This window comes from Electrona antarctica (assembly GCF_951216825.1).
Source record: "Electrona antarctica genome assembly, chromosome: 1".
NCBI classification, from domain to species: domain Eukaryota; kingdom Metazoa; phylum Chordata; class Actinopteri; order Myctophiformes; family Myctophidae; genus Electrona; species Electrona antarctica.
In genome coordinates this window covers 44,871,470-44,886,837 of record NC_136806.1, presented here as the reverse complement: position 1 = coordinate 44,886,837, position 15,368 = coordinate 44,871,470, and the positions used below count along the sequence as shown (strand labels likewise).

The window sequence follows — 15,368 nt, the reverse complement described above, 5'->3', positions numbered from 1 at the left end:
GGGTTGTGTTACACTCACCCTTTGATTCACATTGCAGTTAAAGATACAGGGGCGACAATGCAGAGGGACAGTAGCACGCAACAGTCCAAGAGGTGGTGGCAGTGAAGATAATGGTTGGATTCTGTCCTTGTGTTTTCTGTTTATTGACCTACAGTCTTGCTTAGCTTATTCATATTTTATTTTTGTTATTGGATGCAATTGGGAACAATAGCTGAGTCAGATAATAACGCCAAAATCTTAAAGGGACACTTCACCCTTTTTGCAAAAAAAAGACCACGGCCATCTTGCCAGCAAGGTGCTAACTAGGTGCAACTTCCCATTGACAGCTCATTCATCCAAACAGAAAAGTTCTATCTAATTGTATTAAACAACGTCAAACTCCCCAACATTGCAGCTGTACGAAAATCTGTAGTGTTTTTGTTTCATAAAAATCCACCGTAGACATTATGAGCCACTTCCTGTCAAGAGATTCTGTGCATGATTTTTTTTTCAGAGTGTCAGAGTTTGGGAGTGCTCGTTGGATCAACAGCCCTGGGTACCACCTGTTATGAATTTGCACATAATGCAGGAGGCAGCAAAAACGAGTGCTTCCAAACTCCAATACTTAATTTCTTGACAGGAAGTAGCACATAACAAGTCTACAGTGGATTTTTATGAAACAAACACTTTGCAGATAGAAAGAGAATAATTCAAGCTTTTCGTACAGCTGCAATGTTGGTGAGTTTGACGTTGATTAATACAATCAGATAGGACTTTTCTGTTTGGATGAATGGGCTGTCAATGGGAGGTTGCACCTAGTTAGCACCTTGCTGGTAAGATGGCCACGGTCTGAATATCATCAATTCCCATAATGCTTTGGTGTACTGCTCCTCCTTGTGGATAGGGGGAGCCCAGTGTCCATGGCATCAGAGACACTGGGCTCACTGCTAAAATATCTAAAACCACATATTACACATAAAGACCCTCAGGAAAGTGTTCTAAATCTAACGTCATTAACATATATTTTTTTGCAAACCCTAACCCTTTGCAACTGGGGGTTGTGTTGAAAAGCAGAGTAACCTATAAGCAATCAATTATTTGTGGTGTATGTTACCCTTTGTTATGGTCCGTGAGGATAATGTTTCAACACTAGCAAAAATAAATGTGGATTGAGTTCTGCCAGGAGCGTTTGTGTGTGAATGGTGAGGGTCATTGCATTAAGGCTTAAGTGCACCATTAAATGGCCACGATACAGATGAGCCCATCTGTGTCAGTAACATGACGTTATCAGCTGAGGACGTGTGTATCTACTATCAGCCAGTGCTGTTGACTGCTGTTGTTGCCAACATCAGAACGCCATGCATTTCTCAGGGTGCCACAGTCTGTTGCACTGCTGCCTCACGGCTAGAAGGTCTCGGGTTCAATTCCCGCTGGGGACGCTGTGGGCGTGTTCTCTCCTCCGCGTAATCAGCGCCCATACCCTAGGTGGGGTTGGTGAAAGGGCCTTTCTGTGTGGGGTTTGCATGTTTTCCCTATGTCCCTTAGGGTAGGTAATTATCCTCACAAAAAAACATGCAGTAATCCTGGTCTCTATACTGCCTCCCCCTGGTCAGCCCGGAAGCTTGGATTGGATGAAAACGTTATTTACAGGGGAGGGTGACCTGAGACAAACAGGTTTTGAGAAGCACTGGTCTAGAGCAGAGCTTCTCAACATGGGGGTCGCGACCCCTCAGGGTCAGAGTTAACCTCAGGGTTAAGAGTTTACATAGTACACATAGTACATGCATAAACGTTCCTTAATGATTATATCTGGTTTCAGTATTTATTTATGATGTATTTTCTCTATTATTAAGGTTATTGTAGCGGTCAATTTGTATTGGGGGTGGGGAGGGGGGCAGGGCGGGGGTCGCGAAACATGGCCAAAGCATTTCCGGGGGTCCCCAGCCAAAAACGTTGAGAACACCTGGTCTAGAACACCAGATGGGATCCACCAATATGATACAGAGTTCCCTGAAAACCTGCCAGTGATGTTAAAATGACATTAACAACATCTGAACACTTAACAGTGTCAGATGTTAAGTAGGCAATAATAAGGATGAATCATTTCCATGTGTCTTAAGTGTGTGCGGTTACTAAAGAGGAATTTACGCTACTTCAGTAGCAGGTGACCCGCCAAAGAAGGTAGAAGCCAATTGGTTTAGACCTACAGTAGACCTGTCAAGTGTACTATCATCACACTCCAGAGTCAAACATGTGCACATGTACAGTAGCTTATATTTCTATGAAAGGAATAGAATACACCCGCACACTGTGTATTTGCTCGGTACATGAATATTATCTTTTTAATAATGCAACGTTTCGGTCCCTCCGGACCTTCTTCAGGCATATACAGATTGCAATGCAATCTGGTGATAGCTTACTGTCAATTGGTTCAACATGGTTCTCCTGAGTATAAACGGACATCCATCTACTGACAATATAACTGTTATTCGTACTTATTTCCATATATCTTAGATCTCTATTAGGCCTATAGGATGAAACGACTTGGCGACATGCCAAATGTATTTCAGATTTTGAATTTGGAAGATCAACTTTTTCCCCAGATAGAATCATTGTTTCCATATATTGTATATGGTATCTAGTGTATATTTTACTGAAAATACACTTAGGTACTTTTCCCCTCTTGCCTGTCTTTGGGTAGTGAGCTGCTGCTTTATTATTTTTTGTGTATTTGGGGTGATTGGAAGTGAAACTGTCGAGAATGAAAGCCAGCAGAGCAGACTACAAACCCACATTCCACATGCACTATGACAGAGAGGAGAGGAGAGGAGAGGAGAGGGGAGTTGAGGAGAGAGGAGGGGAGTAGATGAGTGGAGGAGGAGAGGAGAACACTGCTGTCAACACCTGTGATCAGTCGACAGGCTGCTACAGCAACAGGCCAGCCACAGAACGACTGCGACTGTGATTTATTATGATGGGCCTGGCTACTGTGGCACACAGTACTCGCATCGCGTGGGCTTTGCATGGTGTGGCACGGCCTATCTCTGTCTGCCTTCCCCTTTTACACTCATGTCTGACTCAATATCTCTCTCTCTCTCTCTCTCTCTCTCTCTCTCTCTGCAATATCATCCTATCTCCTACCTTCCCCAATCTTTCTCTCAGGCACACACCGGTTCTAGCCTGCTGCCAACAAAGCACGTTAGACACCGTTCTTGTTTTTAAAGGACCACTTCACCACTTTTCAACTTCTCTTCCTATAATTGGTCCTAACTAATGTTCATGATAAAATACCAAAACATTTTCCTACTCAGTCTGTGTCTCATAGGAAGGCTGTGGGCAGTTCAGAAACCCGTCCACCAGTGACATCATCGATGGTGAATCCAAGCTAATAGAAACGGCAGGCTTTCTTTTCCTGAAAAGTTGCAATGCAAAAGTTGAAGCCATCGTTCTCACGATAATACAAATCTAAATATAATTTACAACAAATCTTGTTTTAAAAAAGATCTGCCTAATGATGATGTCACTGGTGGACGGGTGTCCGAACTGCCCAAAGCCCTCCTATGAGACACAGACTGAGTAGGAAAAAATGGTGGTGTTTTATCATGAACATTAGTGAGGACCAATTATAAGAGATGTTGAAAAGTGGTGAAGTGGTCCTTTAAGTGACTATGTGTGTGGGTTCCTGCCTGGCTGGCTGCCTCAGCCTGCCTAGGTATGAGCACGAAAACAGCATGGTGGTTTTTCACCAACTGTGCGCAACCTAACACACACACAAACACACACGCACATATTAACTGTATATATGGTGATTTCAGGTGTGCCAGTACAGTACAGGGACAGTACAGTATAGAGGGTACAGTAGAGGGACCCCCACACGGTAACTCTGTCATTTCTCAACCGTTTCGGACGCGAGGCGGCTCGCCGGAATCGGGCCGGCACCCTGGGTGCGTTCCTGTGGGTCTGGAACCCCCCCCCGGGGACCCCCACACGGAGTTGCAGCACTTACTTCACACGGGTGTGATTTTTTATTTTATTTTGGTAACAGATAAGTCTTGACAATGTCTACAGTGTCTTTCCCTTTTCCCCTCTCTGCTCACGGATCATTTCCCACCCAAGCGGACACACCTCCCTCTGCCACTCCTACCCTTTTTCATGACACACACACACACACACACACACACACACACACACACACACACACACACACACACACACACACACACACACACACACACACACACTTTCAATGTACCCATCCATCCGTGCACACACAACTGCAGCTGTGCATTCAACACATACCCATATCTGCAGTTCACCCCCACACGTAGGCCTACTGTATACATAGGGACTGTATGTACATGTAGGCAGCCACAAGGACAGATTCCTAGTGTTCATTTAACTATTTAAATGTTTTTACACTCTCAGAGTTAACCACTTTTACTGTGTTACACCAGCAAGGGTTATGTGCTGTCTCTTGTGCTTTCTCTCACTCATTCTCATGTACATGCATGCACAACACACACACACACACACACACACACACACACACACACACACACACACACACACACACACACACACACACACACACACACACACACACACACACACACACACACACACACACACACACACACACACACACACTTTTAGTAGAGCTTTTAATCTGCAGGTACTGTATCAGTAAGCCATTTCAGGTTTGGCAGCTTTTTGTTCCCATTACGTATGACAGCAGTAGCAGATGATACAAAAAAAAGAAATCAGTTAATCTAAACATGACATGTGCCAGAATGTAACATGAGTGTTATACAATGACCCACCTGTAAAAATCGCAAAACAAAGTATAGTGGGCAATTCAAGTCCTTTCTAAAGCGTTTATATATTGGAACAAACACTGCATGTTGTGTTTATGTTATTTTTTAGGGGCAACTGCCCCTCCTATGCTCAGCTTTCCAGGTTTGTGTGAACACAAACATTGGCTTGTGATTGGCTGATCACCCCATGATTTGATTGGCTGAGTAAAGTACATATTGAGGATAAAAGTGAGGGCCATGATTCTCAGCAGGAAACCGATGGATTGTGCAGTCCAAGGGAATGAGACATTACCCCAGGTGAAGGAGTTTAAGTATCTCAGGGTTTTGTTCACGAGTGAGGGGAGGACGGAGAAGGAGATCAGCCGGTGAATCAGAGCCGCAGGGGCGGCATTGCAGTCGCTGTACCGTACTGTTGTGATGAAAATAGAGCTGAGCCAGAAGGCAAAGCTCTCTGTCTACCGAGCAATCTTCGTTCCTACTCTCACCTATGGTCATGAAGTGTGGATCATGACCGAAAGAATAAGGTTGCAAATACAATCGGCCGAAATGAGTTTTCTTTGATGGGTGGCCTTAAAGATAGGGTGAGAAGTTCAGTCACACAAGAGCAACTTCGCCTGGAAAGGAGACAGTTTAGGTGGTTCGGGCATCTGGTTAGGATGCCTCTCGATTGTCTCCCTAGGGAAGTCCTTGAGCCACATCCCACTGGGAGGAGACCCTGGGGCAGACCAAGGCGCAGATGGAGGGATCACATCGACTCACTGGCCTTGGAACGCCTCGGGATACCCCAGGAGGAAGTTGCTAATGTTGCTCTGGAGAGGGAAGTCTGGAGCTCTCTGGTGGAGCTGTTGCCCCCGCGACTACGGATAAGCGGTTGAAGATGGGTGCATGGATGGATGGAAGTGAGGGCAGAAAAGTGAAGACGCCAATTTTCTTATTCTATTTTTCTAAAATGGAATCTGTACCTCTGTTCATGTTTCCTTAGAAACAACAGACTGAACATGGGTACAGGTACATTTTTCCTAGTAGTTCCATTTCATGTATTGAGGGGTGAAACAGCTGACTACTGATCTATGTACACATTGTACAGTACTGCATGTTCTGCAGTGCCCTGTACGTCCACGTACTGCATTGATTTCTCATTGTTTTATGCCTAGCCTTCACTACAGCACGTGCCATCAAGCTACAGGTGGAATAAGACTACATTTGTCCTACTGTTATTATGCTGATATAAACATTATAATTGACTGTAGTATACTCTATAGAGCAGAGCCAGGGTTCCCAGACTTTTCCACATCGAGGCCCAAAAGAGAAATGTGGGATCTCACTGTGGGGCCCAAACATACAAAAATACAACATGAATGTACATGACATGTTACATTCATTTATAAACTACTGCCGGTGTTCTACCTGGAAATATACCAGATCAGATACCAGACCAAATACCCAGATTTGATTAAAAATACATTTCGCAGAGATGAATCCTTCCACGACATTACATTGTGTTCATTTTTCAATGTAACGGTTTGACCATGTTTTAAGCCAGTCAAAGGTTACATGCATTTATAAAATACAGTACACCACTTTTAATCAGCCAATCATTCTCAAGGTTTAAAAAGACCAATCAAATGACCCAAAAAAGGTTTTGAACGGCAGAGCAACAAGGTTCCAAGCCAATGAGGTATTTTCTCTAGCCCAAAACCAGATCTCTGCAGGGGGTGATTGACATGCATCTGTGTCACTACGCTAGGCGGGCCCTGATAATCCGATCAGACATGAGTCAACGCTCACAGATCAAAGAACCCCTGCCAGTCCAAACAGGAGCCACCAACAGGCATCAATCATCAGGCACAAGCTAACAATTACCAGCCGGTTGAAACAGTGACCTCCGTGGTGAGCTTAAATAGATCTAAAGATGATATCAGTGTCCTGGCATTGGCAGTTAAAGTGATTCATGTTTCCATAGCATTTTGGAAGGGAAAGTCTTGATTTTATCTGATACATTAGACATTGGCTGATTTTTTAAGTCCAATTCAAACGTTGTTTAACTTGTTATAATTTGATATTTTTTTAAGGGTTTTTAGGGTTAGGCTAGTTAGTCAAGTTGAAAGTGGCTAACAATTTGGACTAATTGGCTGCATTATTGGCTATACTACTGAGGTCGTGATTTTAAAAATCACACCCGTGTGAAGTGAGGGGCGCTCTTATCATCGTACATCATCATACAACATCTCATTCCAGCCAATCACAATTTGAGTCCTCACCTTCGTCATCAATGTTTGTGTTACGCAATGTTTGTTTACACAAAAACTCAAAATTGTCCATTCATTGTCGATGGCATTTTAATGTTTGTGCAGGACAAAGTTTGTGCACTGCACACACACACCAAAAGCTGGACATAGGACCCTCAAAAATAATAAATAATAATGACCAGTTTATCAGCCAGACTGATACATCAATTCGGTCAGGCTCTAGTTACTATCCTTGTGCTATTATTGTGACCGTGGACTGTTCAGTTGTTATTTGTGAACACAAAGTAATCTAAATCTGATGTCACCACCAAGCGATAAAGTCTGGAGCCTGTTGATGACATCACTCTAAATGTCTTAGTGGCCTCTATTCGGGAGAACATTTCATGTTCACATAGTGACTGAAATATCTAATATCAGCAGAGCATCATTACGTAAATACTCTTTCTTCAATTCTCTTTTTGTGGCTTTGAATTCCTCCTGGAGAATGTATTTCAGTTTCCCTGTTTACTGTATTTTTCAAAGGCTATACCTGGTGTGTGTGTGTGTGTGTGTGTGAGAGAGAGAGCGCGCAGTCTCTCCATAAAGCACAATGAGGGAAATATGTGTCATGTCCTTGCTAGCCCTCGAAGGAGAGACGGAGAGAAAGAGATCTATTTCTGTCTCCACAAACGGAGGTGTTCAAGTCAAGCGGTCGTCAATGGAAGAGATTTGCTCCTACACACATGCACACACAGACACACACACACACACACACACACACACACACACACACACACACACACACACACACACACACTGACACACGCCACACACAGCTAAGAAAAAATAAAAGCCTAGGCTTTCCAGTGTGTCGGTCGGGGGCATATTTAATGCACAGATGAAGAAGATAATGGAGAGGGAGAGAGAGAGAGAGGAGGAGGGAGGAGGAGATGAAAGGGAGGGGAAGAAAGTAAGGGAGGAAGGAAGAGAGGGAGAGAAGGGGGAGGGGAAGGAGAGACACTGAGCTCACAACACACACACGGGGGCATACACACACACACACACACACACACACACACACACACACACACACACACACACACACACACACACACACACACAGGGGGCATCCACACACGCACATGCACACGCACTTACACACGCACTGCTCCGACATAAAAGGCAATTGCTGGTTGTTTACCTAGAGGCATGCCTTTGTTGAGGAGATGTGAGCTTCCCATGGCGTGTTCCCAGCACACAGCGCAGAACCTACAGTCCTCCCAGAGCAGACATGGACAGGAATCCACTCAGCATATGGCGGCTGTGGCTAGCTATACCTCGCTTCCTTCACTCCGTCTCCCAGCCCCTTATAGTGACAAGCATACACATGTGCTCCCCCTCTCCCTTTTCTCTGTTTCTCTCTCCCCCTCCCTTTGCCTCCTTCTGCTCGCTTACTTGCTCTCCCTCACTCCCTCTGCTCTCTAACCTACCTCCTTTCACTGACTTTCCCTCTCTCTCTCTGTCTCTCTCTCTGTGTCAGTAACACATGCACTCACAGAATGCTAGTGTCACTGCATTTATGGGAGCAAGATTGAAAAAGAAAAAATAGTGAGAATGACTGTGTGCGTGTGGGAGAAAGAGAGAGAGGGGTGGCTGCAAGATTTAAAAAAAATAGAAAGCAGGAATAGGGAGGAGCTAAATCTGGCCAAAATTAATCTTTTGTTTCCTGAAAGACAGCGGAAAAAGAATAGAGGAGTTATGACAGGCTGAAATTAGAAGCCTCGTAGTGAACCAAAATAAAAACACACATTATGATATGATTGATATCTCTTATGCTCTGTTATCCGGATGTGGGCTTAAATAAAGAATATGTTCGTAAAGTTCTTGCACTAGGAAATATCTGTTTATATGGAGTTCAAGTTAACAAAGTCTTGTCCAATTCTTAAATAGTCACACATCTGGTCTTATATCAGTGTAATTACGCTTGAAATGACTAAATCGCAAATCAAATTAATTACAACAAGATTATACAAAGTAATGAGCTGTAACTGTACTGTATTCACACTGTGTTTCCAGAATGACAATTACATTATGAACTTTAAAATCGATTAAAAAAATTAATACATTTAAAATGTAATGGGTAGACGGTAGAGGATGTAAATAGAGATGTAGAGAGGAGAAGAGAAGGTATTTCTCTCCCCCGTGAGAAATTAAACGCTTGTTTTTTTGCACACGGGAGTGTTTCAAATACTTGGGGTCACAAGCAGGGAATGTTCACAACCTCTCTGCCAGAAGAGTGGGCTGAAGCCCCCCAGCCCTGCTCTACTCCGCCAGGGCTGGACTGCGTCAAGAATTCGGCCCTGACATTTGGCCCAGCCCGGCCCACCACTACCGGCACTGAAAAATATGCTTCCGTGTTCTGATAATTACCATAATAATCCTAAACTGGGCAAGTAAAAAATAAATCACACCCATGTGAAGTGAGGGGCGCTCTTATATACAGTACGTCATCATACATCATCTCATTCTGGCCAATCACAATTTGTGTCCTCACTTTTGTCTTCAATGCTTTTACACAAACACGAAAGGCTGGGCGTATTGTTATGGTGTGTGTGTGTGTGTGTGTGTGTGTGTGTGTGTGTGTGTGTGTGTGTGTGTGTGTGTGTGTGTGTGTGTGTGTGTGTGTGTGTGTGTGTGTGTGTGTGTGTGTGTGTGTGTGTGTGTGTGTGTGTGTGTGTGTGTGTGTGTGTGTGTGTGTGTGTGTGTGTGTGGGGGGGTGTCCCGTCTTTCATTTCCCTGTCTCCCCTCTGTTACCTCCATCTCTCTCTCAACCCCTATTCTCTCCCGTCTGTCTCCCCATCTCACCTCTTTCTCCTTCCCACTTCACCCTCTCTGCCCCAGCACACACACACACACACACACACACATACACACACACACACACACACACTGCCAGCTACAAAGGAACACATACTGTATGGATACACAAATAACTAAACTAAACTGAACACGGGACATGTCTAAGATGCAAATGTGACAGTGTTTTTGGATTGTGATTGGTAGAACCACGTGGAGGCGTCTTTATTGGAGACCGACCGGTCCAACAATCATCAAGGACCTAATCTACTATGTATTGTATTTAACAGACAACCTGATAATCGATCGAGGCTCAAAAGTTCTGAATAGCAATGTAGTCACATATACATAGCGGAACAGTAAACAATTACAATTTTGCACTCTTATCCAGTGCGACTTACAATAAAAAAGGCACATAATCAAGTACAAATGTAGTAAAGTAGAAATGCCTTAAGAACTAGGATACCAGATAAAAAGAAGTGGAGGAACATGCTATGCCTCCCACTGCAGTTCCTCTCCCTGCTGAACACACACCCCAACCAACCTGGAGGAGGCGCTAGAACAGTCAAAGTCGTACGATTTGTCACACACGTTACCGCAGTGAAATGTGTTCTCCGCATTTGACCCATCTCTTGGAACGGTGAGCCACAGCCAAGGAGCGGTGAGCTGCAGCCGTGCTGCGCTCGGGAATCATTTGATTCGTAGATTTGACCCCCCAATCCAACCCTTGATGCTGAGTGCCAAGCAGGGAGGCATTGGGTCCCATTTTTACAGTCTTTGGTATGACCCGGCCGAGGATCGAACCCCCGACCTCCCAGTTTCATGGCGGATACTCTAACCACACGGCCATTGTCTGGTTCCGTGACAGAATGCATTGCCCTGCTGGCCTCCCATCCAAAAACATGTCACACGTCAAGCTAGAGACACCATGGAGGAATCAAGCCTCAGTCTCCAGTCCAGGGTGGTGGGCAGGAACTTTACCCCTGCACCACCCAGACACCCTCACTACAGTTATAAAGAATTCAATATACAAGTCTTTATTACTATGTCCAAGATAAGCAGGTGAAGTGGAGACATGTAGATCCAAGTTACATAAGAGAGACTATAGGATATAGTACACACAGGAGATTATAAGACTACAAACAAACAAAGGAATGAGTTGGAAAAAGAGGAAGCAGGGCAGGTGAGATGAGTGGGCCGGGCAGAAAAGGACTAGTGTGGGGTCTGGACCCCCATGAGTTCTTGAGGAGGTTCTATCTAGGGGCTTCCCTCAATATGATTGATAGTGAGGAACCAAATGGGTCCTTTTGGGTCTGTAAAAATGGAGTGTGTATAAATGGACCCAAATGGATCCTTGTGGGTTCCTTGAGTGGACCCCATTTGTTCACCTTCGGAGTTAAAATAATGATACCGTAATTAAAGGACCACTTCACCACTTTTCAACCTATCTTCATATAATTGGTCCTCACTAATGTTCATGATAAAATAGCACAATTTCTCTGCGTCTCATAGGAGGGCTGTGGGCAGTTCAGAAACCCGTCCACCAGTGACATCATCGTTAGGCATGGAATGCACTTCCCATTGCAATCAGAACTGCAGACTCACTCCCAATCTTCCACCGTAGTTTGAAAAACCGCACCTGTTCAGACTCCATCTTAGCCCATAGCAATTGCCGTAGCACTTGCTCTGGCCCAGACGACCTTACAGGCATATGCAAAGGCTCAACTTATGTAACTTAGATAGCATTTTATTTAGACATAGCACTATATAGTATATTATATATGCATAGTTTCATTATATAGATATTCCACTGTTAGGTTCTTAGCTTATATGTATGATTCATGATGAATTTTATGTATATGATGTATTACGATGTTTTTGTTCTTGCTTACTGTAAAACGCACTGGATTAAATTGTAAATTGTAGGCAGATTTTTGAGTGGTGCAAACCACTCCAACAACTGGCTTTGTACCCGTGTACCCGTGTTTGTTCGTACCAAAAAAACGAGCATGGTTGCTATGGTTAGCAACCAAAAAAACAAGCATGGTTGCTATGGTTAGTATGTGACGTCACTGACATCACAGATATCACGTCAGAGTAGTGTAGTTGCACCACTCAGTTCACACGGGTGTGATTTTTTTTTAAACTATATTTAGATTGTTATTATCGTGAAACGATAGCTTCCATTTTTGCATTGCAACTTTTCAGGAATAGAAAGCCTACAGTTTCTATTAGCTTAGATTCCCTATCGAATCCTATTCTCTTTTTCTCTGATCTTTTTATTTACTGAAGACCTTAACAGGAGCCCTCGTACAAGGTTTCTTTGACTATGCATGCACCTCTTGGTACCACAGCACCTCAAAGGCCCTTAAAACAAGGCTCCAGACCTCCCAAAACAAACTGGTCAGGCTCCTACTTGGCCTCACCCCCCGAACCCACCTCACCCCTGCCCACTTTGACAGGCTGGAATGGCTTAGGGTTGACGACAGAGTACAGCATCTTGCAATGGGTCTGGTCCACAAAATTCGATACACCACCAAGATACCCATGTACCTAATGTATGTCTACCCATGTCTAAATACTTCCTTAATGTTAACGAAGTCCACACCCACAACACCAGAGGGAGTGCAACAAACCATGTACAACCCAGATTCGGCACAAACAAGGGACTAAATTCTTTTCGCTCCTATGCCACCAAAATGTGGAACGCCCTACCAACAGTCATTAAGACATGTGAATCCCTTGACTCCTTCAAAACCGCTCTCAAAGGGCACCTACGGATGGCTGCAATTCGAAACTGGCCCCCGTAAAATCTGAATCCCCCCCCCACCGCCACACCCCCCCCCCCCTTTCCCCCTCACTGTATATGTTTCTTTTCCCTTTTTACCTCCTTTATGATGAATTCCTGTTCTGTTCTTTGACTATATAGTAGTGTCTATCTGTACGTCTCTAAATGTTTTGATGAATTGAACATGGTGGACCCTCTTGTAAACAAGTGTAATGCTTAATTGGGTCGTCCGCTCACAGTTAACAGTCTTTGTATTGAGTTTGTGCTTGAAATGTACTGTAATTCTGCAAACTGTTAATAAATATTTCAATCAATCAATCAAAACTGTTTTACTATTATTATTATTATTATTAGTAGTAGTAGTAGTAGTAGTAGTAGTAGTAGTAGTAGTAGTAGTAGTAGTAGTAGTAGTAGTAGTAGTAGTAGTAGTAGCTATGCTGCCACATTGTCTGAATGAAGCCAAACAAAAGTAAGTTTTACTCTTATGTACCTGCTGTACACAAGATGTAACAATACAGCACAACCTTGAATCGTTAATGATTTTACAGTGTAGATTGCGTCCCAGAGATAAAAATATTAAATGCATTGGGACCATGGCCTAATAATTCATATCACACCGACACTTTACATTAAAATTGATTGTAGGGCTTAAGGTTAAGGGTTTGAACAAGGCAATTAATCAACGCATCTGTTCCAGTGATGATGCTAAATGGCCAACAGGAGCAGACTGTAGATCTCCCATACAGAGTTGTGAACATATAACGCAAAGAGAATAGGTATGCAGTGCACAAAAACAACTCCCTTGAAAATGCTAGATTTTAAAAAGTAACATCGTATTGCAGTGCTCTTGTTTTTTTAAAATTATTTTTTATTGAATGACAAAGTATAATTCAGGCTTAATGTTCCGGCTCCAGCATTTTACCTTACATGGTAAATACTTGGAAATGTTATGTATGCATGACATAGCAACTAAGCCTATTTTCATTCACAAAAACCGGCATTTCATTCATGAAAATAGGCTATTTTGAGGATACCCACATAATTGATCAGTGCTGATCCATTGGCTCAATAATATTTCAGTCTCAAGCCTGGCTAAACGGCAAAGTCATCAATAACAGACTGACACACATAAAGGCAAACATGCTCAGTTGCTCACCAACATACACACACTTTTTCTTTCTCTCTCTCTCTCTCTCTGTCTCTCTATCACACACACACACACACACACACACACACACACACACACACACACACACACACACACACACACACACACACACTCCCATTTACACCTGATTTTGACTTGTCAGCATTGTCTATTCGTCACCTACACGCACTGCGGAGACCAGCTCTATTACGCTCACACTCATACACGCATGCTACACTGACACACACAACACACACACAACAGGAACGCACCACACACAGGAACCACCGAATACGGGGCAAAATACAACACGAACCTTGCATCACCCTCCTCTCTGTTTGTGTCCACTGCTCCACTATGTTCCAAGGCTAAGGGAGGGGGGAGGGGGGGAGCTTGCAGTAAAGAATTGACCAATCATAGGAACTAACTTTACATGCCAGCCAATCAGCCTGGGCTGCCTCTGGAGAGTGTCCAATGGTAATATGTTCAGCAGACCTGTGGGAGGGTTCTTTCGCTCTCTCACACAGGAAAAGAAATGCAGGCATGATACTGAAAGAGAAGAGGTGGGGGTGGTGGGTGTTTGTCAGGTTGGAGAACTGGTTATCTATAGGCTACGCGCGCACGCACGCACGCACGCACGCACGCACGCACGCACACAATATTTTGAAGTAGGACATGCATCCAGCACCTTCAAGCACTTCAAAAGTGTACTGTACTATGACACTAATGTACACACTTTGTATACATTTTCATTATCTAATATTTACTATTGCTTTTCTTAATTATTCCTTCCTCATTATTGCTGCTACAATGTTGAGGAACTAAAACCAAATATTTGTACTCGTGTGTACTCGTATACAAGTCCAAGTCAGACTTTTACTTTCCCTTGTGGATCTACCATGTGGAAGTTACATCCCTTGTTGACTATGTGGTTGACTTGACAATACATTAATGTTCTGTTTGCATTGTACATGAGATTATGTGCAGACACTCTTTTGCAGATTAATGTCTAATCTGTCATGTACATAGGCCTACCGGCTGTTATGTGGACCTACCAAAGAGCTGCTATCTTTGTGTCTTAATGCTATGCACCTTTTGTCTAACCTCATGCACATACTGTACTGCACCATCTGGATTATACAGTGTGTATATAATTCATGTATCTTTGATTTGTGCCTAGCCTCGATATGTTTGATCATTTTTTCTCCTTGCTCTTCCTGCCCCCTTTTCTTTTCTCTTCCTAAAAAACACATTTCACCTACTTCTTTACACGTGTAAACCGGTGATGTGACAATAAAGGAATCTTGAAAGTGAAAGATAACGAGCCATATATCAATAGCAGTGGCTCCGTCGGGGGGCGCAAAGAGTGGGGGGACAATATTCGAGCTCGAGAGTTGAGACTAGAGAGTAACTGCAGTTACTGCACATAGGGTAGGCTATATAGCCAGAATGGTCATTGCGGTGAGAGGCAAGCATGCAGCGGCAGCTAATACACAACGATTGTAAATGGGAATTTTACTTTCAAATCTTAGTGCTTTTGCTTTGGTAATTTTCTT

At 43.6% G+C, this 15,368-nt stretch overlaps 2 protein-coding genes across 3 annotated transcripts in view; one reads left to right on the top strand and one right to left on the bottom strand.

The window, feature by feature from the left end:
- The window catches only part of LOC306921968 (C-terminal-binding protein 1), a 32,650-nt gene extending 18,498 nt beyond the window's left edge, over positions 1-14,152 (bottom strand). Inside the window, exon 1 of one of the 2 annotated variants that reach the window (XM_079499314.1) lies at positions 14,129-14,152. In XM_079499314.1, coding sequence (XP_079355440.1) covers positions 14,129-14,135 — 7 coding nt within the window. In that variant the 5' untranslated portion in view covers positions 14,136-14,152. Of the gene's footprint in view, positions 1-8,222; positions 8,377-14,128 lie in introns of those variants that run through there. The other variant, XM_079499313.1, reaches the window with a different exon arrangement.
- The window catches only part of maea (macrophage erythroblast attacher, E3 ubiquitin ligase), a 119,206-nt gene that overhangs the window by 84,922 nt on the left and 18,916 nt on the right, over positions 1-15,368 (top strand). The window lies entirely within an intron of this gene.